General features: G+C 28.9%; 5 protein-coding genes across 5 annotated transcripts; 3 read left to right on the top strand and 2 right to left on the bottom strand.

Annotated features, from left to right (window-relative positions):
* Positions 1-581: 581 nt before the first annotated feature.
* Positions 582-2,779, top strand: LOC134838321 (senecionine N-oxygenase). Its single transcript, XM_063853828.1, has 3 exons — positions 582-1,368; positions 1,953-2,116; positions 2,180-2,779. Exons 1-3 carry the CDS (start codon positions 582-584, stop codon positions 2,501-2,503), a joined length of 1,275 nt encoding a protein of 424 aa, XP_063709898.1. The 3' UTR covers positions 2,504-2,779.
* Positions 2,780-4,108: 1,329 nt separating this feature from the next.
* LOC134838331 (uncharacterized) lies at positions 4,109-6,258 on the bottom strand. The gene has a single exon (XM_063853878.1). It carries the CDS (start codon positions 6,246-6,248, stop codon positions 4,704-4,706), a length of 1,545 nt encoding a protein of 514 aa, XP_063709948.1. The 5' UTR covers positions 6,249-6,258; the 3' UTR covers positions 4,109-4,703.
* A 40-nt stretch (positions 6,259-6,298) lies between these two features.
* LOC134826894 (alpha/beta hydrolase domain-containing protein 17B) lies at positions 6,299-16,368 on the bottom strand. The gene is made up of 4 exons (XM_063839398.1): positions 16,016-16,368; positions 7,263-7,535; positions 7,108-7,209; positions 6,299-6,693 (listed from the first exon to the last, which is right to left on the bottom strand). Exons 1-4 carry the CDS (start codon positions 16,288-16,290, stop codon positions 6,477-6,479), a joined length of 867 nt encoding a protein of 288 aa, XP_063695468.1. The 5' UTR covers positions 16,291-16,368; the 3' UTR covers positions 6,299-6,476.
* LOC134827973 (zinc finger protein 235-like) lies at positions 8,320-10,463 on the top strand. Its single transcript, XM_063840889.1, has 2 exons — positions 8,320-8,457; positions 8,524-10,463. Exons 1-2 carry the CDS (start codon positions 8,320-8,322, stop codon positions 10,387-10,389), a joined length of 2,004 nt encoding a protein of 667 aa, XP_063696959.1. The 3' UTR covers positions 10,390-10,463.
* An 813-nt stretch (positions 16,369-17,181) lies between the features above and the next one.
* Positions 17,182-21,770, top strand: LOC134838009 (RNA-binding protein spenito). Its single transcript, XM_063853444.1, is given in 5 exon segments — positions 17,182-17,553; positions 17,624-18,302; positions 18,304-18,949; positions 19,837-20,668; positions 20,725-21,770. Coding segments are annotated over 4 exon segments (2,283 nt in total). The 5' UTR covers positions 17,182-17,395; the 3' UTR covers positions 20,637-20,668; positions 20,725-21,770.
* The last annotated feature ends 1,802 nt before the right edge of the window (positions 21,771-23,572 follow it).

A 23,572-nucleotide genomic window follows, 5' to 3' on the forward strand; every position in this document is an offset into this window, starting at 1 on the left:
AAAAATGAATACACGAAAATACTCGAAATTTCTATTTTAAAAGCATATTAGGGCTAAAAAAATAAAATAAATATTAATTCATGAATTTTAATCATTTCGCTTCGAGAGCTCTCTATTCTAGAAATTTTTATATGAAATCATTTAAATAGTTGACCTTGTGAGATTTTGCGAGGATTATCTGTATGAGTAAATATATAAAGCCATAAACAAATTAAATTTCTTCAGTGAAGATTTTAACGCTGAAGTAGCAACAAATTAAAATTTTATAAAAAAAATAATTTGATAAATTCACATAAAATTATTTTAAAATTTAATTTAATTTAAAATGTAAAATTTCTAACTTAAAACTTTTAATTCAAAAAAAAAAAATAAATAAATAAATTAAAAATATTTTTTTTTTTACTTTAATATTTTAAATAAAATAAAAATTTTGAATAAATTAATTAAAATTATTGAAAATTTTATTATTTTTTTTTTTTAATAAAATTTATTATTTAATTAAATTTTAATAATTTTTAAATTTTATTCAATTTTAATTAAAAAATATTTCTCTTCATTTTTCAGTTAAACAAACAAAAAAAATGCGACTTATGAACATTGCGGTAATTGGCGCAGGAACTGCCGGCTTATCAGCTGCCAAACATGCTCTCGCCGCCGGATGCAACGTCACAGTTTTCGAGCAAGCAAAAGCTCTCGGAGGCACGTGGGTTTACACCGACAGCATTGGCAAAAACGAATACGGCATCGACGTTCACAGCAGCATGTACAAAGGTCTTCACACAAATTTACCCAAAGAAATTATGGGATATCCTGACTTCCCAATTCCTGAGCAAGATCGTTCATACATCCCAGCGGAAGACATGTGCAAATTCCTCAATTTATACGCGGAAACTTTTAACGTCAAGCAACGCATCAAATTAGAGCATCACGTGATCCGCGTTCGTCCCGTCGAAGAAACCAAATGGGAGATAATTGTCAGGGATTTGCCGAATGATAAACTCATGACGTTGATTTTTGATGCGGTTTTCGTGTGTAACGGGCATTATCATACGCCTGCGTATCCAAATTATCCAGGACACAAAAAATTCAAAGGAAGACAAGTTCATAGTCATGATTATCGATGTCCTGATCCATATGAGGGAGAGACAGTTTTGGTTATTGGAGCAGGCCCAAGTGGCATGGATTTGGCGTATGAAGTTGGAAAAGTCGCGAAACGAGTAACTTTGAGTCATCATTTGAAGGAGCCGCCAAAGACAGTGTTTCCGTCGAATGTTACGCAGAAGCCTGATGTCACGTCGATGACGGAAAATGGAGTTTATTTCAATGATGGAAGCTTTGAGGAATTTAGCGTCGTTTTATATTGCACAGGTAAGTTTTATTTTATCGTTTTAAAAATTTTTCAATTAGATTTTTATTATTTAATTAATTTTTTTATTATTTTTTGAATATTTATTTTGAACAAAAAATTTAAAATTTTTTTTACTTTTTCAATTTATAAAAAATATAATTTTTTAAAAATATTTTTATATGAAAATATGCCTTAACCATTTAAAAATTTAATTAATTTCTTTAAAAATAATATTTAAAATTATAAAAAAATAGTCATGAATAATATTAAATTTTAAAAAAATATTTTCATCGTGAAAATTCGCTTTAACTTTATTAAATTTATTTAAAAATAATAAAATTCTATCTAAAAATAATTTTAAAAAAATATAAATATATAAAATTTATTCATAAATTATTTTTGCTGAGCATGTAAAATTTTAAAAATTAAGAGAAAAAATTTTTTTGACAAAATTTAAAAATATTTATGATTTTTATGATAAATTAAATTTAAAAGTTATTTTTTGACTCAAAAAAATTATATTTAATTTATAAACAAATTAATTTTATTTTCTTTTTGAAACCGAAAATAAAATTTATTCAACTAAAATAATAATTAATTTCAGGTTATCAATACACATTTCCATTCTTGAGCGTTGACGCTGGCATTTACGTCGACGACAATTATGTAACTCCCCTTTATAAGCACTGCATCAATATTAATTACCCGACAATGGCATTCATTGGCTTACCAACTTTTGTATGTGCCTCACAAATGTTCGATTTACAAGTAAGTTCGTCACTTGTTGCGATAAAAATTGAAATCTTTTAATTTTCGTTTTGTTATTTTTAGGTTCGTTTTGCTCTCAAATTCATCACAGGTGCCAAGGAAATGCCCTCGAAGGAAGAAATGCTCGCCGATACGGAAAAAGACATGCAAGCTCGTTTCGCCAAGGGATACAAAAAACGTCAAGCTCACTTAATGGGCGAGAATCAATGCAGTTATTACGATGATTTGGCAAAAACTGCTGAAATTGAACCCATTAAACCAGTTATCACGAAAATGCATAAAGTGAGTTATCATCGTTACTTGGATGACTTGGTGAATTTCCGCAAAAATAGATTTAAAATCTTAGATAATGAGAATTTTGTGGAGATTGAAAATTATAACAATTGATTTTTTTTATATTTTTGACAATATCTTTATTTTTATTCATTATAATAATAAGAATTACCTAAATATAATCATACTCTTCCGTTTAATGTAACATAACTTGAATATTTTTTATATATATAATATTATTAAAATAAGTTTGATTTGACAAAAAAGTTATACTTATTCCATTTTTTTATAATAATAAAATTATTTATAACTAAATTCAATATCATTAATGATAAAACTGAAAAATTCTTAACATTATACAAAAAATCCTTAATTTATGGTCCTATGTATGGAACGTAGTCTAAATAACATGATTTATAATAAATTCAATAGATATATCTCTTGATAGCTGATTATTATTTTTTGTTTTGTTTTTTTTTTATTTTATGTGTTGCGATAATAATAATGATGTACCAAAAATACGTAATTTAAAATTTTATTATATTTTCATTATTATTTTTAACTATAAAGGGAGGAAGAGAGACTTACAAACTAACTTGAAATTAAAAAAAATCAAAATCACTCAAAATATTTACTTAAAAATTTAAAATATGAAATATAACAAAAATTTTAGTGTAATGATAAAAGGTGAAAAATGGAAGAAAAGTGCAATTTTTTCATAAAAAAAATTAATTTAAATTAAATTGAAGAAAAAATTATTTTTTATACAATTTTGACATTTAGAGATTATAATATTAATATTAATATGATTTGTGTTTTTTTTATATATGTTATGTATGTTCGACTAACATGATGATATTTTAATATAAAAAGTACATATACAATGACATGACATGACGTTTATTTTTATATGTATGTATATAAATGTTTAATATTATTATTATTGTATATTTTTTAATAATAATTAATAAAAAATGTTAAAACTGCATGAATTTTTTTTTAAATTATTATTATTTAGTTTTTTTTTATTTTATGCATGAATAATATTGAATGTATATTTTTTTAATTATTATTTTTTATACAAATTAAATTATTTATTCGATATTAAACATAAAAATATATATTTTTAAATATATTGTATATATGAAATTTTAATACTTTTAAATTTTTTAATATATTATATATTTTGTATATATAATAAATTATATATAATGTATTATTATTATATATAATAAAAAATCATATATTTTTATATAATTAAAATCGAATAAATATATTTAATTTGTATAAATTTTATTATTATTATTTAATGTTCTTTGTTCCTTTCATCAATTTTATAATTAATTATTTATTTTTAAATATTTATTTTTGCAGTTCTTATCAAAAAATTTCTTCACAATTTCCAATTTTATTATCAGTTTTCATTTATTATAGTATAGTATTAAATATTATAAAGATTTATGATAATATTTTATTTATCTAATTCTTCTTCCGTTATTTAGTTACCTACACGTGCATGACGAATATTTAATCTTTCACTCAAATTTTCATATATTTTTTGATTTTTTTTTTTCTAAATTTTTTTTTACATTTTTCGTCGTCATTTTGACTCGAAAATGTTTCTTCCACAATTTTTTTAATGATTAAATGTTTAATAATATGTTTCATGTATAAATGGGATATTTTTTTATTATTATTTTTTTTTATTATAGGTAGGTATAAAATACGATCAAATGTTAAATGCGAAGAGGGAAGAACGAAAAAGAAGGAAATTTAAATGCGAAAATCGTTGATAATGAGCAGTTTTCTAGATTGAGCGTTCAATTCAAGCAAGATTTTTTTTTTCTAAAATATCCCTGATACTCTTTATTTCTATTTTATTTTGTTCCGCATGTTTTCGTTTTACAGGAAAAAAATAGAAAAAAGAGATAGAGAGTCAATCATAAGAAACTATTTCTTCGTTATCATTTCTAAGATAAATGTTGATGTAATTAATAAGGCTTTTGATTGTTTCAAGTCTTTTCTCAGTTTTTTTTTGGACAAATTGCTTGGTTGGTCTCACAATTATTTAATTTTTTACTTTTTTGGCGAATTTTTGTTCTCGATTGCTCTAATATGGTATTTTATAAAAAAATGCGTATTGCTAAAAAAATGTTAAAATTGGCTATTAACTATTTTTTTTTTGTATTTCATTATTTTTTTTATCAACTGCTAATTTGATTGGAACATCATCAAATAATTTCACACACGGGAAAAAAATTTAAAAATATTTTTGTTCAAAAAAACGGAGATTCAGAGCATTTTTACTGCAAATTTAGGGTATTTCCTTATCCTCCAGGTCATAAATGGGCGAAAAAGGTTCTTCATAAGTCAGAAAAGTATTTGAATTGGTAGTTGTTGTCTTCTTGAGGTTCAACGCAAGTTTTTCATCGACATTTTTAGCATTATTAACATCAGAGTTGCCGCTCGTTTTTGTCGTCGCAGCCTTGGATTTCTTCGTTTCGCGTTGTTTCACCACAATTACCGTATTATTTAACGATCGTTTCTTGTAATCGTCGGAAATTACGTACAATTTCTTGTCTTTCGGGCTTTTATCGGATTTTTGTGAGGATTTACGCGAAGATGGTTTTGAAAGTTTTTCATCGCCTGATTGAGAATTGGGCGAAGGAGTTGGTCTCGGCGATGGATCAACGATAATCACTTCCGGCTCTTCTTTATTCGACTTGTTAAGGAACTCGTCGCTGATGAAAATGAGTTCGACTGAATCGACGCCCTCGAGAACTTCGTTAGATGATGTACTGATGTCATCCACGGACTTTGAACGCGTTTTTGTCTCACTAATTTTGCCGTTTCTCTTTGGATTGGAGCCATTTGCGACGTTTTGAGATGAATTTTGGGTCAAATCGAGATCACATTTGACCGCTGAAGCATTTGAGGCGGCTACAAATTCGCGTCTTTGCACTTCAGGAGTGGATAAATTCTCCAAGGAACGTGAAAATGGCTTTTTCTTCGCTTTATTCGCTGCGTTGCGTTTCACGATGATGTGATGTTCAGTGCATTTCTTCTTAAACTCGTCCGTGATGACATAAACTTCTTTATTTTTGCTGCTGCCTCGACTATTGGGGCTTCTGTTGTCTGGTTCGTGTTGCGTGCCGGTCGATCGTTTGTCAGCTGAATGACGTTTCGCGCCGTGATTTTGCTTGTTCAAGTTAAAAATGATGAAATCGTCGTGCTCGGCGGTATTTGAGACGTTACTTTCCGAAAGTCGGGGCGAGATGGAGGCCGATAAGAGACTTGCGCCATCGCCCAAACAACTACCGTTCAAGTTATCACTGTTCAATGCGGGATTACTGAAAATTCGCGTCAGTAGTCGCTTAACATCTAATGATATACTACATTTTGTACACGTATTAATATCTAAGTTATTGACAATATTACACAAATTATTGCGATCAAAGTTGATGATCTTGGTTTTAATTTCTTCGTCGGCTTCCGCAGTGGATTTTTTGGGCGTTTCGCCATTTATGACGACTGCGGGGCATTTGCACTTTGGAAATCTCAAGTTTATCTCGATGGCGTTGTTGACGGAGGAACATGCGATGTATCCGTGCACGTTAGTGGTTGCCAATTCGGCATCTGTTTCGGGCTCAAGGTGATTTTTGTTCGCGTGAGGATCGGTGGTTGTGATAATTTTCGGAGGAGGCAACGATGCAAAGTTATTTTTTGTTGATGAGGAATGTTGTTGGGCAGCACGAGCGGCGGCAATTGTCTTCGTAATCGGCAAATTTAGCAAGGGGGAGTGTGGCGCAAGACGTCGAATTGACGTCGACGACGTTTTTGGTGTGGTATCTTGCGCCATCCATAACTGCTAAAGGTCAGCGGCACCCTTTGTACTTGGACTATCCTCGGAATTGTGCGAACTAATCGTGATCGAGCCATTTATCAGATCCATCGAACAATCGTCGTCACTTTTCTCCTTTTTATCGTTGGCATCTTTCTTGTCGGATTTGTCGTTTTTTGCCGCTTTGCTCGTGCTGTTTTCCGCTCCGCCTCCTCCGCCGCCGCCGCTGTTTGCTTTCTTTTTTTGTCAGTTGACTAGTTCGACGGAAACAAATTGCTTCAGTCTCTCTAAATACTGGCTGTACATCTCGACGTCGTTGTGCCCAGCGCCTTCGACCCACAATGGTTCAACGGCACGCGGGCACTTTTCATAGATTGTCAAACCGTGCGAAAAATCGATTACTTCGTCTTCGGTGCCGTGAATTACCAATACGGGACTTGTTACTTTCGGGACTTTATCAATGCTGCAAAAAAAAAAATTAATTAATATTAATTTTTTATAAAAAAAAATTAAAATTAATATTTTTGTAAAATAATAATAAATTATTATTCTGAAAATTAAAATTGATGGATTTCAAAGCTAAAATTGAATAAATATTCATTCTAAAGATGATTTCCATCTTTACAAAAATTTTGTAAATTTTTGTAAATAAATATTAATTTCAATTTTTTTTCTATTAAAAAATGTTAACTATAATTTTTTTTTATAAAAATATTAAATTTAATTTTTTTTTTTTTATAAAAAATATTAATTTAAATTTTTTTGATTAAAAATAATTATTTTATTTTTTTTTTATAAAAAATGTTATTTTTTTTTATAAAAAATATTAATTTTTTTTTAATTTTATTTTTTTCTTGTAAAAATTTTTTTTTCATACCTTGGGAATGCATCAAAGAACCACGTTCGACGAGTAGCGGGAAAAGCAACTCTCATTCCCGACATTAATGGAGAGTGAAGAATTACTGCACCAACTTCATATCTAAAAAAAAAAATTTAGAAAAATTTTTTTAATTTTTTTTTTCAATTTCTTACCTGCTAGCGAGATCAACTGTGGGAACTGTTCCAATACTTTGACCGTACAAGATGATATTTTCAGGACTAATGCCATATTGAGTTCGCAATGCGTGCCAAGCAGCATCGATATCTGCATATAAATTCTTCTCGCTTGGCTTGCCTGTGCTCATGCCATAACCGGAATAATCATAACTAAAAATATTGCAATTGATTCGTTGTCCGAGTCCGATGAAGAAACTCGTCATTTGGCCCAAATCCACGGCGTTGCCATGTGAAAAGAGGATTGTGAATCTGTAAAGATAGAATTTAAAATTAAATTAAACTTTATTATTTTTTTTTCTTTTCATTGATTTTCTAATTAATTAAATAATTTATTTTTTTGAAACTTTAATTTTATTTATTTTTATTTTATAAATTATTTTTTTAATGAAATTTTTAATTATTTAATAGGTAATATTTTTTTTAAATTATTTGAATTTAATTTAAATATTTTCCTAATTAATTTTAACAAATTGTTTTATTTTTTTATTTCGAATTTTTTTAATTCTTTAAAATTAAATTCTGAATTTAAAAAAAATGAATTTAAAAAATTAAAAACTTTTAATTACATATTTAATATTTATTTTTTAAATTTTAAAAAAAATAAAATTTTTAATTTTTTTAATTTTTTTGAATTTATTTTATATTAATTTATTAAATTTTTTTTTTTTAATAGTTTTTTAATATTTTTATCTTATTATTTTTATAAAAAATTATTTTAATTAATTATTTAAACTCAAATATTTAATTAAAAAAAATTAAATTTCAAAAATTTCAAACCAAAAAATATTTAAAAAAAATTATAATTTAATGTCATCATTTTAGAAGTTTTTAAAAAAAAAAATTATAAAAAGCTCAAATTTTAATAAAACAGCCTTTAAATAAATTTTTTATGCTGATTATGATTTCTTTTGTTTTAAAACAGTAAGATTGAAACGTCACCCTATAAAAACACAAACACATTCTTAAAATTAAATACGAGCACGTAAATCGCTGGTTTAGACAATTTTTACAACTTCCGTCTCATTCCTAAACAATGCATTTCAATAACAAGACATGCCGGTTCTGTCTTTCAGAACAAAAAGGCGACTTCAAACAAAAATTGGATGAAATTCCGACAGAAAACCCCTCAGATACTACGGTAAAAGCGATGAAAAACATTTTCGGATGGAAGGTAAGCAACTTAAAAAGTGTTAAAATTGCTTATTTATCAAAACATTTCACGCAAAAATTTTTTTAGGTTACAAAATCCGATCCTCTGACAAAAATTTGCATGGAATGCAAAGCAAAGTTACTCGATGTGTACATTTACGTGAAAAAAATGAAGCAAAACGACCAAAAATGGCGAAGAGAATGGATTAAATCGACATCCAACGACGTAATTGACTTATTGAGTTCGGATGACGAGACACCGCAAGTGAAAGAGGAACCTCCGAGTGACGTAGAATCAAGTGATGAAAGCGACACAGATAAAAAATCACCAAAAATACCCTTGAAACGTGTCAAAGAGGAAGGCGAAACCTCAGAATCGGACGACAATGAGGACAAATTTCGCGAAAATGAGTTGGTTATCGAGTGTGATGCTAATGCCACGTTGGTTACGAGCACAACGCAGTACGAAAATGAAGAAAATGTCACAGAAACGCCCCCAAAACGCTTGAAAACCTTGCGGGCAAGAGCTCCAACGACGTCAATTCGTGAATGGAGCACCAGCGAAGAGAGCTCAGACTCAGAAATCGAGGAAATTATCGTGCCACGAACAGCAATTGACTTAACTCAAGACCCAATTCCGTCAACTTCGAAGGGAATTTCTCGGATTTCATCAACAACGGCAACGACAAGTGCCTGCAGCGAAATCGTAGCGATGGGATTCACGAGTCTCGCCGAGAAAATGTTGGCAATTAAGCAAAATCCATCGTTGACTGATGATGAAATGTGCAAAATTTTCTACGGAATCGAGTGTCATTTGTGTTCGGGGTTGGAATTTGAGTCGCTTGCCGATTTGGAGGTGCATCTCACTGAACAGCATGGAATTGTTAAAATTAGCGTGAAATGCTGCGATATTGAGATAATTAAGCCAATTATGGTCGATCACATCAAATTTCATCTTGGGATGATGAAAAGTTCGCTCAAAGATCACATTCGGGATCTGAAAAAGAAGAAAATTTGCGAGGAATGCGGGCATTTGAGTTCAACGGAGTACCAACTAGCACATCATATTTCACGATTTCACACGGAATTTCACAACGCCATCAATACTCGTTCGTTAAATCGGGATTTGTCGCAAGTTTATGACATTTCCAGTGGGCAAATTGTCACTTCGCGCTACCAATGTGACGAATGCGAGGCAAATTTTTATTTCGAATCGATACTCAGACGTCATAAAATGCGAAATCACATGACTTTGGAGGAGCAATTGCAATTTAAAAAGTTCGGATGTCACGATTGCGGCGAAAAATTCTTCGACAAACACGATGTTCAGCGGCATATCGAAGTAATTCACGCCAAATTCCGACGAATGGCTGATGCGCGAGTGAAATGTCTCGAATGCGATAAAATTCTCTCGAGTATTTATCATTTGCGACTTCATAAAGTGCAACATTGGACTGCGGAAGAGCGACAACGTAATAAACCACCTTCAACTTTACTTTGCCAGAAATGCTTCAAAGCTTTTAGCTGCAAAAAGGACATGAAAAAACATTTGCACACGCACATGACGCGACAAGAACTGTACGAGAGCAAGAAATTCGAATGCACCGTTTGCAAGAAACGATTTTGGACAGAGAAAAATCTCACGGATCACATTAAATTTTACCATTTGAAGCAATTTGATCACGTGTGTGGCGTTTGTAAGAGAGCGTATGTGTCTGAAACGAATTTGAGATATCATGTTTGTGGACAGAAACCGAGAAAGGAGAAGCAAAAGGAAGAGCACGAATGTCAGTTTTGTGGAAAAATTTCGAATTCGTTGGATAATTTGAAGAGTCACTTGCATCAATATCATCTTCCGGGATATCGGTTCAATTGTCAAAAGTGTGGAAATGGATATAATTATTCAACAAGTTTTTATACTCATGTTAAAAATTGCTCAGGAAGCAAAAATTAAATAAGAAAAAAATATTTTTTTTTTAAATTTGAATAAATTTATGAAATTTAAGGAGAATTAATTATTTTTTTTTAAATAAGTTTTGGGTTATTACAAATATTTTTTTAAAAATTTTAAAATTTAATTTAATTATTTTTAATTTAATATTAATAATTTGTTATTTTTAATTTTAAAAAATAATGAATTTTCTTTTTTTTTGTCATTTGATATGATTGTCAAAGTTCAATTTCTTGAATTTATTGTTAAAATTTTACTATTAAAAATAATTTATTTAAAATAATTATTAATTTATTACGTTATTAAAATCCATTTTATTTTTCATAATTAAAAAAAAATTTTGAAAAAAAAAAATTTTTTAAATTAAAATTTAAATTTTAAATTTTAATTTTTTTTTAAATTATTTTAAAAAATTTTAAAATTAATAAATTTAAGAATTTTTAATAATTTTCGTTAAATTCAAAAATTTTTTTTAATTTTGTCTAATAGAAAATATAATTTCAATTTTAAAAACTTTTTTTATTTTTAATTAATTTAATTATTAAAAAAATTTAAATTTAAACAAAATATTCACAAATTTAAATTTTAAAAATTATAAAATAAATTTTGTATGAATTTTCATAATTTTTTCAATTTCTTAAATTTTTTATGATTAAATTTGGCAATTTTTTATTTTTAATTATTTTTTAAAAAAATTAATTTATTAAAAGTAAATTTTTAATATATTACTTAATTAAAATCAACTATTTTTAATTATTGTAAATAAAACTTTATTTATTTATTTAAAAAAAATAAAATTTTTACACGACAAATCATATTTTAAAATTAATAAATAAGGCTGATAAATATAGAAAATAACCTTCAAAATATTAGGAAGTACCTTGTTATAGAAATCGAACAAAATAGAAAAATTATAATATTTTTTTAACTACATAAAATTGAAATTTCGCATTTTTAAAACAAATAAAACTAAACTAAATTAAAAACTTTTAAATTAAATTAAAAAAAAAATGAAATTAAATTGATTTTTGAACTGAATTGAATAATTAATTATAAAAGCCAAATAAAAGCCAAATAAAAGCCAAATAATTAATTTTTAATTAAAAAAAATATTACAAAATTTTAAAAAATAATTATTTAAAAAAAGTAAAATTTAAAAAAAAAATATTTTGATTATTAATTAAATATTTATTTAAAAAATATTTTTTTTTACATTTTTTTTTAAATATTTTTTTAAATTACCTAATTAATTTTTTTTATAATTTTAAAATTTTAAATGAATAAAATAAAAAATTTAAATAAAAAAATAATTTTAAAATATTTTTAGGTTTTTTCGCGCCAAAAACATAACCGTTTTTACATGACGTCATTTTGTTGCAAATTTTAATCATCTAGACACCATATGCAGATAGCGCAATGACACACATTCATCCCCTTACAATGTAAGGCTTACATAGTTCTATTGGCGAAACAAGAACAAAACAAAAAACAAAATATAAACTGACTCCCTTCGTTGATGTTCGTTCATTATCGCAACATGCATCCGAGTGTTCAGACATGCTTTTTGTGCTTGACCGACAAGAAAAACGTTTTCAGCAACGAATTGGAGCCCATTTCCAACAACGAACTTTTACTCGAAGCCATCGAAGATTTATTTGGATTCAATGTAAGTAAAAATTATTTCATAAAACGCAAAATTTCACAAATTTTAATCAATTTCCGTTTTTTTCCTTGACAGATAACAACAAATACATACGAAATATGCCAACTATGTAGATCAAACACCGTTCATTCGTACAGTTTCATCAAAGAAATACGTAATTTGCACGAAAGTAGCAGCGAAACTGACGAGAATGTGTTTGTAAAAGAGGAACAGGTGTTTGAGGACGAGATCGAAAAAGAAGAAGCAATGGAAATTTACGAAATAAGCAGCACCGAACGATCCCGCTACAAAGAAGAAGGCGAAACGTCAGAATCTGAGAGCGAAAATGAAGATCTCGCTTACGAATCGTACGATTCCTTGCAACAAGTTGCTCCTCAACTGTCGTCAACGCAAAATACTTCAATTTTTGACACGCCGCCCATTCTCGAGCAGTCCCTCAACGATCAATCTGTCATCACAACAGAGCTTCTCAAAACAGAACCTCCCAATTTCGAGTTAGTTCAAGTCGCCGAGTGCCCAATTAAGGTAAAATATGCCCACAAAACGCCCTTATCCGCTGCCGGCAATCGCATCAACAGCATTTTAAAGGAATTCGCTGTCAGTCCCGAAGAAATGCGCCAAATTTGCAACGATTTACTCACAAGTCACGGCATCGAAGCGAAAAAATCGCCGGAAAAAGTGCAAGAAAAAAGTAAAAACGAGACGAAACAAAGAAAAAAGTGAAGAAATGTAAAAATACAAAGTTTGAGTGCGAAACATGCCGAAAAGGATTCTCAAATAAACAAAGTTTGGACAATCATGTGCGATTTAAGCATTTGAAAGTCTACGATTTTGTGTGTGAAGACTGCAGCGGGGCATTTTACAACAAAAGTTGCTTGGTGAGACATGCTTGCAGTGCCCGGAGAAAAATGAATTATAAGAAAAAAATGATTTTGAAACATATTTTTGAGAAAAATAAATAAATAATTAAAATTTAAAATATTTTTTTTTGTCAATTACTTAAAAAAACATCTGTTTTTTTCCAAATAATGATAAAAACTTGTGCCTCTGATGACAGACGAAGAGAACGACAATGAGTCAGTGTATTGAAATGAGTGACATAAACAACAAGTGTTTGCTCTGTGCGGAGACGTCTGGATTATTAAATATTTCAAATGAAAAAGATTCAATTTTTGAAGCTATTAAAGGAGTTTTTCAAATTGAAGTAAGTTTTAAAAAATTAAATAAAAAAAAAATATTATTAAAAAATAATTTTTCTATCAAAATAATAATTAATATAATATAATTAAAAATAAAAAAAAAATTAAAAATAAAAATTAAAAAAAATATTTTAAAATTTACAAAAAAATTAAAATAAAATTAAATTAAAATAATTTCTAAAAAAAAAAAAATTCATTAAAAATAATTTAATTAAAAAAAAAATTAATAAAATAATAATTTTTTAATAAAAATATTTTTTTAACATATTTTGATATTATAATATTTTTAATGAAAAAAATTTTTTAAAGAAAATATTTTAATTATATGTATTAATTTTAATAATTTATTATTTTTTTTTAATTTTTTTAATTTATTTTTAATTTATTAATTAATTATTTTTTGAAAAATTAATAAAAATATTTTTTTTAATAGATTTCAGCTAAAAATGAGACCCATATTTGCGTTCATTGCAAAATTCAATTATTGATGAGCCACGATTTCATTCAAAATATCAAAAAAATTCACAAGGAAAAAGAAAATTTGCGTAAAAAAGAAGAAGGCGAGACTTCAGGAGATTCCTCTGAAGAAAATTTCGAATGTAAGTCAACGCCAGGACCAAAAAGTCGTAAGAAAATGTTGTTTTCATGTCATTTTTGTAAGGAAAAATTTAAATTTAAAATTGCAATGAAACGTCACGTTTGTAAAAAAGTTTCAATTTTTCATCAAAATGCAAAGTGCAATGAATAAAAATAAAAAAAAAATAATTAATTGTCAGTATAATTTAATTAATGTTGAGTAAAAATTCATGATTTTTATGAGAAAAGTTACCATAGAAACCACACGTGTGATGGTTTGTAACCCTTGATTTAATGATGTACTTTTGCAAGAGTTTTTGCTGCAAATGCATTTAATTTAATTTATTCCTATGACAACGTTGGATATGCATAAAAATAGATTTTTACGAGAGGCATAAAGACAGGTCAAGGTAAGCAACTTGATATTATTGCTGAAAGTTTTGCCGATAATTAATTGAGCTTTGAAAATAATTCTCAGAGGAGATAGACAATTAAAGTTTTTTTTTCTAAATTTTTTAAATAAAATATTTTTTTCGGAATTTTAATTTAAATAAAAAAAAAAAAAAAATAAATAAAAATATTTAAATAATTATGTTCAATAAAAAAAATGTTCATTTTAAAGAATATTAAGGTTTAAATAAAAATTAATTTTAAAATTTTATAAATCAATTTTAAATTTTTATTTTTATGAGAGACATAATATTTTGAATTAACTTTATTTTAAATAATTTTCGAAAAAAATAAACGCCCTTAAATTTTTTATAAAATAATTATTTTTATAATTAAAAAAAAATCAATTTGAGTTAAAAAAGTAACATTATATTCTGTAATTTATTTATTTTATTTTTTAAATAATTATTTTTTTATTTATTATTTAATTGATTTTTTTTCAATGTTTATTGTAATTAAATCAAACTATTAATTTTTATTTAAATTTTACAGAATTTTACAGAAAAATTTAAATTTAGATTTTTTTAAAATAGAAATAAAATAAAAAATAATTTTTATTGAAAATAAAAAATTTTTAATTTAAATTTAAATTTTTCTTTATTTTGTCTCTTAAAAATTAAAATTTAAATGAAAAAAAAATATATTTTAAAAAATTTTAAAATTTATATTTAACTTAATATACTTAATTTAATTTTAACGAACGATTTTTTTTATATTTCGCATTTTATTTTTAAATTTATTGTTTAAAAACTTTTAATTTTTTTTATGTTTTGCATTTTAAAACATCCTTATTTTAAAACATTTATTAATATTTTTTTATGAAATTTATTAAAAAAATTTAGAAGAAAATGTAAAACCAAAAAAAAAAATTCTCAAATTACAATCATTGCCAATTTTCCTTAAACTTCCGAAAATTTCTCATACGGAAAATCCTTTTTGCCCATAAATAACTCTCATTTATCCATTTCAAAATATTCCATTGTTCCATACACTGCACTGAAAATTGCAACAATGTGCTCATGCGATATCAAATAGGAAGAAAATCTTATCAAGACAGAATTTTGCGGTTTACACAACATCATCCAACAACTGCATTGCAATAAATGATAAGAGAATCTATATTTATTACGCACACAAAATAGATACAATTGACGAAACAGCGACGACGACGACAGGTGAATGACGAGTCATTGACATTGGTGCCCAAATCGTGTTATTAATTGATTCGAATCGATTTTTCTTTTTATAATTCACAAAAGACGCACATCGACGAATTTTTTTTTATTTTTATTAATTTTGCTGCTTCGACGAAGTTGTAAAGAGAGAAGAGACGAAGAATAATGAACTAATTGTGTGATATATGTAACTGTTTCAATTTTTTTGCTGTAATGTTTGTTCGCCTCAATTTATTATTTTCTTCGTCAAGTACCACGAGAGACACGCCGTACAGCGCGCTGAATTAAAATTGTGTTTGAACAAAGAACGGCACACGAATCGGCATTTATTTTGCAAAAAAGACATGAAAAACGCTCGATAATTGTCTTGAAAATGTGTCGGAATGGCTGTATGCGAATGAATATTCTTCAACTTTGCGCGATATAATTTTTTTTATCATTTTGCAGTAAGTCACAACTCGCTATGGAACGTATGACGACGACACGCCAAGCAGCGTTATTATTTACACAAAGGAAAAAAAAAGTTGAAGATAAAGAAAATTAATAATAAAAAACGGTTGTCTGACCTTGCATTCAAGCTGCATCGCACAAAAAGACAGGCAACGCGATTGCCACGACTCGAACGAGCGTAAAAAGTCTCGAAGCACTCCTTCTCCTTATCACTGAATTGCCAGTCCGCGCGTTCGTTTAGCACAAGGGAGTATTTTGTGGATGCCTCTTCGTCGGCTTTCAAGTCGTATGTCGTCTCGGGCGGCAAAAATGCCAACTTTGAGGCGATCCTTCCGGGACAGGGCGGGCAACAAAACAAGCAGCAAATCTCACTGAAGCTCAGTCCATTCATTTTTTCTGCTTTCTGTTTTTGTTGTTGTTGCTGCTGCTGCTGCTGCTGCTCCTGCTGTATGTACTGATTTCGGTGATTGTAACGGGCTGGTTGCGATTGTGAGGTGCGAGCTTGATTTTTGGACGCCAGTTTTGCCGAATTTACTTTCTTTCGCACACACGGAAATCACTTGAACGACACGAAAACGACGCTTTTCAGTTGAATTTTCTCGCGATATGTATCGGAAACACCTAGTTTTTTTTCCTTTCTTTCTGCTGGTCGGAATTTTTCGTCTTAATTTTACGGAGCTACAAACTAGCGACTACGTTTTTGCTACTACGAATACTTGAACGACGATCGCGGGCACGTTTTCTCGCGATTTTGCTACGTTTGGATGTCTTCGAGCGTCACTCTGATTCAGAAAATGGGGATTTTTGGAATCTCAGTGACTTTTCTTTCAGACCAAAATAAACTTGAATTGAACAGAAAACTTGACACTTGCATCAAAATTAACTTGACTTGTACAAGACACTTGAAACTTGCATCAAAGACTTGCAGCGAAAACATTTTCCCTCAAAAACGGGAATTTTTTGTGCTTTTATCTCTATTTGACCCTTGAAAAATCGAAAGAAAAAATCAAATTCTACATTTCATTGAAGAAAATTTCTTAAAATTTATGGAAAACTCCCGAGAAATGTACACGCAAAGTTATACGTGTTTCTGTAGCATCCTGTACGAGAATGAGTCGGCTGAAATTGATAACCGGAAGATGGCGCTGCAGTCAGCATGTCAATATCCTGTTTGGAGCCACCAAAGAGGAAATGCGGCAAAATGTTGAACTAATTTTGAGTCGGCTGAAAGTGATAATTTGCCTTCATGTTAATTCAAGTAGTCGATTCGGCGTCATTTTTTGAAAGTCCATTATTGGAAAAGCCTCTTGTCGTGCAAAATCGCCGCAAAACTGGCTTAAAATTGTAAAATAGTGATAATTAATCCGTCAACTAACATTTAGTTTTGCACCGAAAGTCGGAGAACGAGATTTTTGCAACTAAATTCCTGCCATATTTTCGTCGCACAGCAAGAAAAAATCCGAGAAAAAGCAATAAACGTGAAACGAAGCTAGCTAATGAGTGACCGAGATAGAGATCGCATTACGGTGAAGATTCATAACATGAAAAGAAGTCGTTCTCCGCCGCCACGAAAACGTCGCGGAAGTTCCCGTGCCTCGAGTTCGTCGCCAGAAAAAAGTCGAGTAAGGCGTCGTTCGCCAAGTTATGAATCGAGGTAAGTTTTTCAAGGTCATTGACCTTTTTTGCTTGAATTTCTCGTCTTAAATTGCAATTTTCTCGTACAGATCATATCGCGAGCCTCCTCCGCCGGCAGAACGTTACAGCTACAAGGTTTTGTGTGTGAGTGCGATCCATTCAAAGGCTTCCGATGACTTTGTGAAAGACACTTTGTTCCGCGAATACAAGCGTTTCGGCGAATTTACGGTCCGCATTTCGCACGATTACGGCGAACGTGTTGCCTACGTGTGTTTTCGTGCCTCCGAAGATGCGCGCGAAGCGAAACACGCCAAGCCACGTATCGTGTTGTACGACAAAGTAGCAGTTGTCGAGCCCGTTTACGAGAATTCCAAGTCGGAGTCGTATCGCAGCTCTCGTGCTTCGCCGCCCGCCGATTACGATCGTCATTATGCGGAACGTTATGCGCCAGCGCCCGAAAAACGTCGTCCGCCGCCTCCGGAGCACGGATACGATTCGCATTACGATCCGCATCACGGATATGCGCCGCCGCCGCATCACGTTTCGTATCATCCACGCACTCCGATGACGAGGGCGCCTCGCGGACCTCCCATGTATCACGGAGGACCTCCGCATTTGCATCCTGGCGGTCCGCGACATTACGCGCCACGACCCTATATCCCGAGACCTCGCATGGAACGCTTCGAAAAGCCCGAAAATAAGAAAGACAAGTTCCCCAATTATTTGCAGCACATCCCGCCGGAAGAAGATCCTCTTGCGACACGAACACTTGTTCGCTGGCAACTTGGAAATTAACATTTCGGACGACGAATTGAAACGAATTTTCGGAAAATATGGCATCGTCGAGGACATTGACATCAAAAGACCTCCGCCAGGCACGGGAAACGCTTTTGCCTTCGTCAAGTATCAAACGCTCGATATGGCGGCACGTGCAAAAGTCGACTTGTCAGGACAGTACATTGGAAAATTCCAATGCAAGATTGGATATGGCAAAGCAACGCCAACAACGAAAATCTGGGTTGGCGGATTGGGAGCTTGGACTTCGGTGACGCAGCTTGAGAGAGAATTTGATAGATTTGGAGCTATCAAGAAGATTGAGTACGCCAAGGGAGACAGTCATGCATTTATTTTGTACGATTCGATCGATGCGGCAACGGCAGCTGTGAAGGAAATGCGAGGATTTCCGCTTGGAGGTCCCGAACATCGACTTCGTTTGGATTTTGCGGATAATGGGACGCCAACTCCCTTTAAGAAATCTGCTCCAACTGAGTATTCGGAAGGCGGTGAATACAGAAAGGTGCCCGAATATGAGTTTGCTGATGGCGAAACTCCTGCGACAGCGCCCACGCATCGACCTCCGCACGAAACGGCGCCGTATCATACGACAAATCCTTATCATCATCCAACGTATCCAGGTAAGAAGAAAAAAAATAATTCAATTTTTTTTTGTACAATTTTTTACTTTTTTTTTGAGTAATTTTCAGTATTTTTTTTTCAAAAAAATAAAATTTAAAAAAAAATTTTAATTTTTATTAAAAATGTTTAAAATTAAAATTTTAATTAATTTTTAAAATTTGATTTTTTTCAAAAATTTAATAATTTTTTAAATCTAATTTTTTTCAAATGAAATCTTCGAAAATTCATCAAAGATATAAGTAAATGTTCAAATTTTAATACATTTTTGACCAAAAAAGTTTTTTAAAGATCAAATTTTTTAAGTTACGTCAATTTTTTTTCTTAATTTTTAAAATTTTTAGACTTTCAATGTGAAGTTTTATTTTTAATGAAAAATTATTATAATTATTATTCTTTAAATCTTTCAAATTTGAATTCAAAAACTATAAAAATCCAAAATTAAATATTTTTTAAACTTTAAAAAAATTTTTATTTTTTAAATTTGGATTTTTTTATAGAAAATAAAAATTATTTAAAATATTTCTTAACAATTTTAGGAAATTTGAAAATTAAATTTTTCAAAATATTTTTTAAAAATTTTAGAAAAATAATTTTTTATAAATTTTTGAAGACAAAATAACAATTTATTTTTTTTTAATCATTTTCAAAATATTTGAATTTTTCCTTTTGTAAAAAAAATATTTTTATAAAAATTAAAAAAAAATTATAAAAAAATATTTTTATTTTAATTTTTTAAATTGATGTAAAAATTGTCAAATAATTTTTTAAATTTTTGATTTAATTTTTTTTAATTTTTTGATATTTTATGCGATAAATTTTTTTTCCATCTTTTAAAAATCCACGAAATATCAAAATTCATTACAAATTATTTTTTTTACCATTCAAGGTTACGTTCCCAGATTCCGTGGTCGCGGAAGAGGTCGTGGTTCATATCGTGGCGGATATCATCCTCGCATGCCCCATTACGCATTGCCGCCCGAATCGCATCATCCGCCCATGCACGAAGACGCCTATCGTCATCACAGACCTGCACCGCCTCCCGAGGAATACGAATCGCATCGCAACTCACGTCGTTCCGTATCTCGTGAACGTTCTCGTTCTCCACGTCGTCGTTCACCCGAATACGACTCCGATTCCTCCTCACGTCGCGGAATGCTTTCGTCAGCACGCACATTACCCGAAGTTGCCCGGAAATCTTCGACAGTCTGGCAAGGCGCTCTCATCCTCAAAAGTTCGCTGTTTCCGGCGAAATTTCATCTCACCGATGGCGACAACGACATTGTCGAGTCACTGATGAAAGACGAAGATGGCAAAAATCACTTGCGAATCACGCAACGTCTGCGATTGGATCAACCGAAGCTCGATGATGTGCAAAAACGGATAAATTCGTCGACATCGCACGCCATTTTCCTCGGCATGCCGGGATCAACGTCGGGCGTTGTGAGCGACGATAGCAGCGTACAAACACGACCTTTGCGCAATTTGGTGTCGTACTTGAAACAAAAAGAGGCAGCTGGCGTCATTTCGTTGTTGAATAAAGACACGGAGGCAACGGGAGTTTTGTACTCGTTCCCGCCATGCGAATTCTCGACGGAACTCTTGAAACGTACGTGTCACAATTTGACCGAAGAGGGCTTGAAGGAAGACCATTTGGTGATTGTTGTCGTACGTGGAGGAACTGCATAAAGATAAAAAATATAAAAAAAAGTATTTTAAAGGTAAATTTTTGAAAAAATTAAAAAAAAAATTTTTTTTAAAATTTTATTTTTTTTAGATAAAATTGTGCATTAGTGACGGAAGTGCTTTTAACAAGTGTGGAAGTTTTAGTGCGCGCGTGTTAAAAAAAAACATTTTTAAAAATATTCAACTATTTTGACTACTTACTCCAATTTAGTATAACTTAACGCAAACGTTTTATGTGAAGACGAAGAAGAGAAGAAGTTCATCATATAAAAAAATTATTATTTTTTTTTTTTTACTAAATTTAAGCTAATTTAACCAACCAATCAATAAAAAAATGATCAAAACCGGTGAAATGGTGACAAAAAAAAGTGTAAAACGCGACGACAATGATTCTCAATAATTCAAGTGAGATTAGAAATTTTTTTAATGATAATAATAATCAATTGTGTTGTCAGTATTTACTCAGTTTTAATTATTGTTTAATTTTATTTTGTTATTTTTGCGACAAAATATCAAAAATTTAACTCACAAAAAATAATTGGAGGTGATATTTAGTTAAAAATCTGTTCAAAAAGTGTCCAGAGAAGATTCCAGTGGCATTTAATAAAAAAATAATAAAAAAATTCAAGAGGAATGCTCGTCTGATGTCTGTCTGTTATTTTTTTTTATTTAAATAAATAATTTTCAGAATCATCGTGAGTGTAAAAGATTGTGTCAACAAAAAAAAAATAATATTGCATGTTATAAATATTTACTCAAAAAAAATCAATGTTTTACAACTCATAAAAAAAATATTTAAATATTGAAGTAGAAATGTCATAGAAATGCTTTGCAGTAGTGGTTATTTTTTATTAAAAAAAATAAATAATTAAAAATAAAAAAAATAAATATCAAGGAAAAATCTCTGAAGATCGTTTTTATATGAAAACGATAAATGCTAAGTGCTAAAAAAAATTAAAAAAAAATATATACTGAACCTTTTAGTGAAAAAAATTGATGTTTTTCCTCTTTGAGATGAAAAATTAATTCAAAAAGCACAAAATTGTTAAAAGTTTCAGTATGTGATGATGATCTTATAGTGATAGTAGTGCACTATAAAAATAAAAGGATTAAAAAAATCGCAGAAGATCGAATAAAATACGCAAAAATATGAATGTTTCTAAGCTGAGCAACTAAAACTATCCCAAACATATAAATAAAAGTATAAAAAAATAAAAAAAAAAATCAAGTGACTTTTCAGTGTTTAGTTTAGTTTAGTTATTTTTTTTAAACAAAAAATTAATTTTTATTATTTTAAATTTTTTTCCCTAAAATTAATGCCCAAATTTGAATTTTACAAGGATTTATCAAAACTGGAAGTGTCAAAAAAATTTATGTGTTGATGAATGTACCAAAAATCCCAAAAGTTATGACTTAAAAATCTATTTTGTGTCTGTGCCCATAGTTTCTTTAGTCAAAATTGACTTTTTAAAGTGCCCAAAAAATTTAAAAACCCTCAAAATTTATTACAAAAAAATTCAAAACAAGGAAAAAACTGAAAATGTTAAAGTGCCTTGTGATTCCAATGATTCAAAAAAAGTCATTCAAGGTCTCCTTTTCTCGCTAGCGTTTAAATATGGTGTAGCTCCTGCTCAAAATGAGTCATAATTTTTGCTGTTTTGCACCAGTTACATTATGTTTGTGACGCTAGTTTTGCTCCATTTGACTTCCCCTTTGGAAAAAAAAATAAGAAAATTTTTGTGTGAAGAAATGAGAATGAAATGGAAAATGTGAATTGTGACCCTTTGTGAAGTGCAATTTGACAATATTATGGAATAAATAAAAGTTTCAAAGTGAATTGTGTGCAAGAATAGAAAACAAAAAAAAAATTCAAGAAAAATCACAAAATTGAAGCCATGTGCCCTGAGTAAGTAACTCGCTTGTGTTCGTTTGGGGTTTGACATCATCATTCATGGTTGCACAAAAAAATCATTTTTCATCACTGAATGCCTGTTCTATTATTTTTTTTATGAAATTTTTTAATAGGAATATGATGAATGAACAAATTTAAAAGCTTTAAGGTAAGTTGAAAATAAAATGTTGGCTTCTAATTAATTTAAAAAAAAAGTTTTAATACTTCTTTAAAAATTTTGTGAATTTGGACCAATTTTCAATGCAGAAAATTAAGTTAAAATTGAAATACTTTTTAATTTTATTTATTTAAATATTTGGAACAAAAAATTTTTTTGAAAATTTTCAAAAATAATTTATTAAGAAATCAAAATTTTAAAAATTATAAATCAAGTTTATTTTTAATTTTTTTTTATTTATAAATTTTTATTTTATTGATTATTTTTTTTAAATTTATTTTTATTAATTAATTTAATTTAATAAGTTAAATTTTATTTAAATTTAATTTTTAAATATTATAGTTACATTTTATGTTTTTTTTTATAAAACTATTGAGCTTACTTACCTTTTAATTACCGTTCTTATTAATTAAAATTAAAAATTAATTTTATTTATGTAGATTTTTTGAAAAGTTTAAATTTTTATATAAGCATAAATAAAAATTAATTAAATTCAATAAATCATTTGTTTCAAATTATAAATTAATTAATTTTTTAAATTTAAATTAAAAATTTAAATTTTTTAAAATTTATTTAATTCAATTTGATAATTTTAATTTTACTTAAATTGAAAGTTTTTTAATTTGAATTTTTATATTTATTTTGAAAAGTTTATTATTTTTTTTTTTGAAATAAAGAAAAATTATTGAGCTAAAAGGCGAAATAAATAAGACTTACCTTTAATTAAAATTTAATTTTATTTACTTAATTTTTTTTTTAAATCAATTTAAAAACATTTTTTATATTTCAATATTAATTTATTAGTTTTTATTCAGTTAAACCATTAAATAACAAAGAAGAAAATTGAAAACTAAATTTATAAAATCAGCA

This window comes from Culicoides brevitarsis, chromosome 1 (assembly GCF_036172545.1).
Source record: "Culicoides brevitarsis isolate CSIRO-B50_1 chromosome 1, AGI_CSIRO_Cbre_v1, whole genome shotgun sequence".
Classification (NCBI taxonomy): domain Eukaryota; kingdom Metazoa; phylum Arthropoda; class Insecta; order Diptera; family Ceratopogonidae; genus Culicoides; species Culicoides brevitarsis.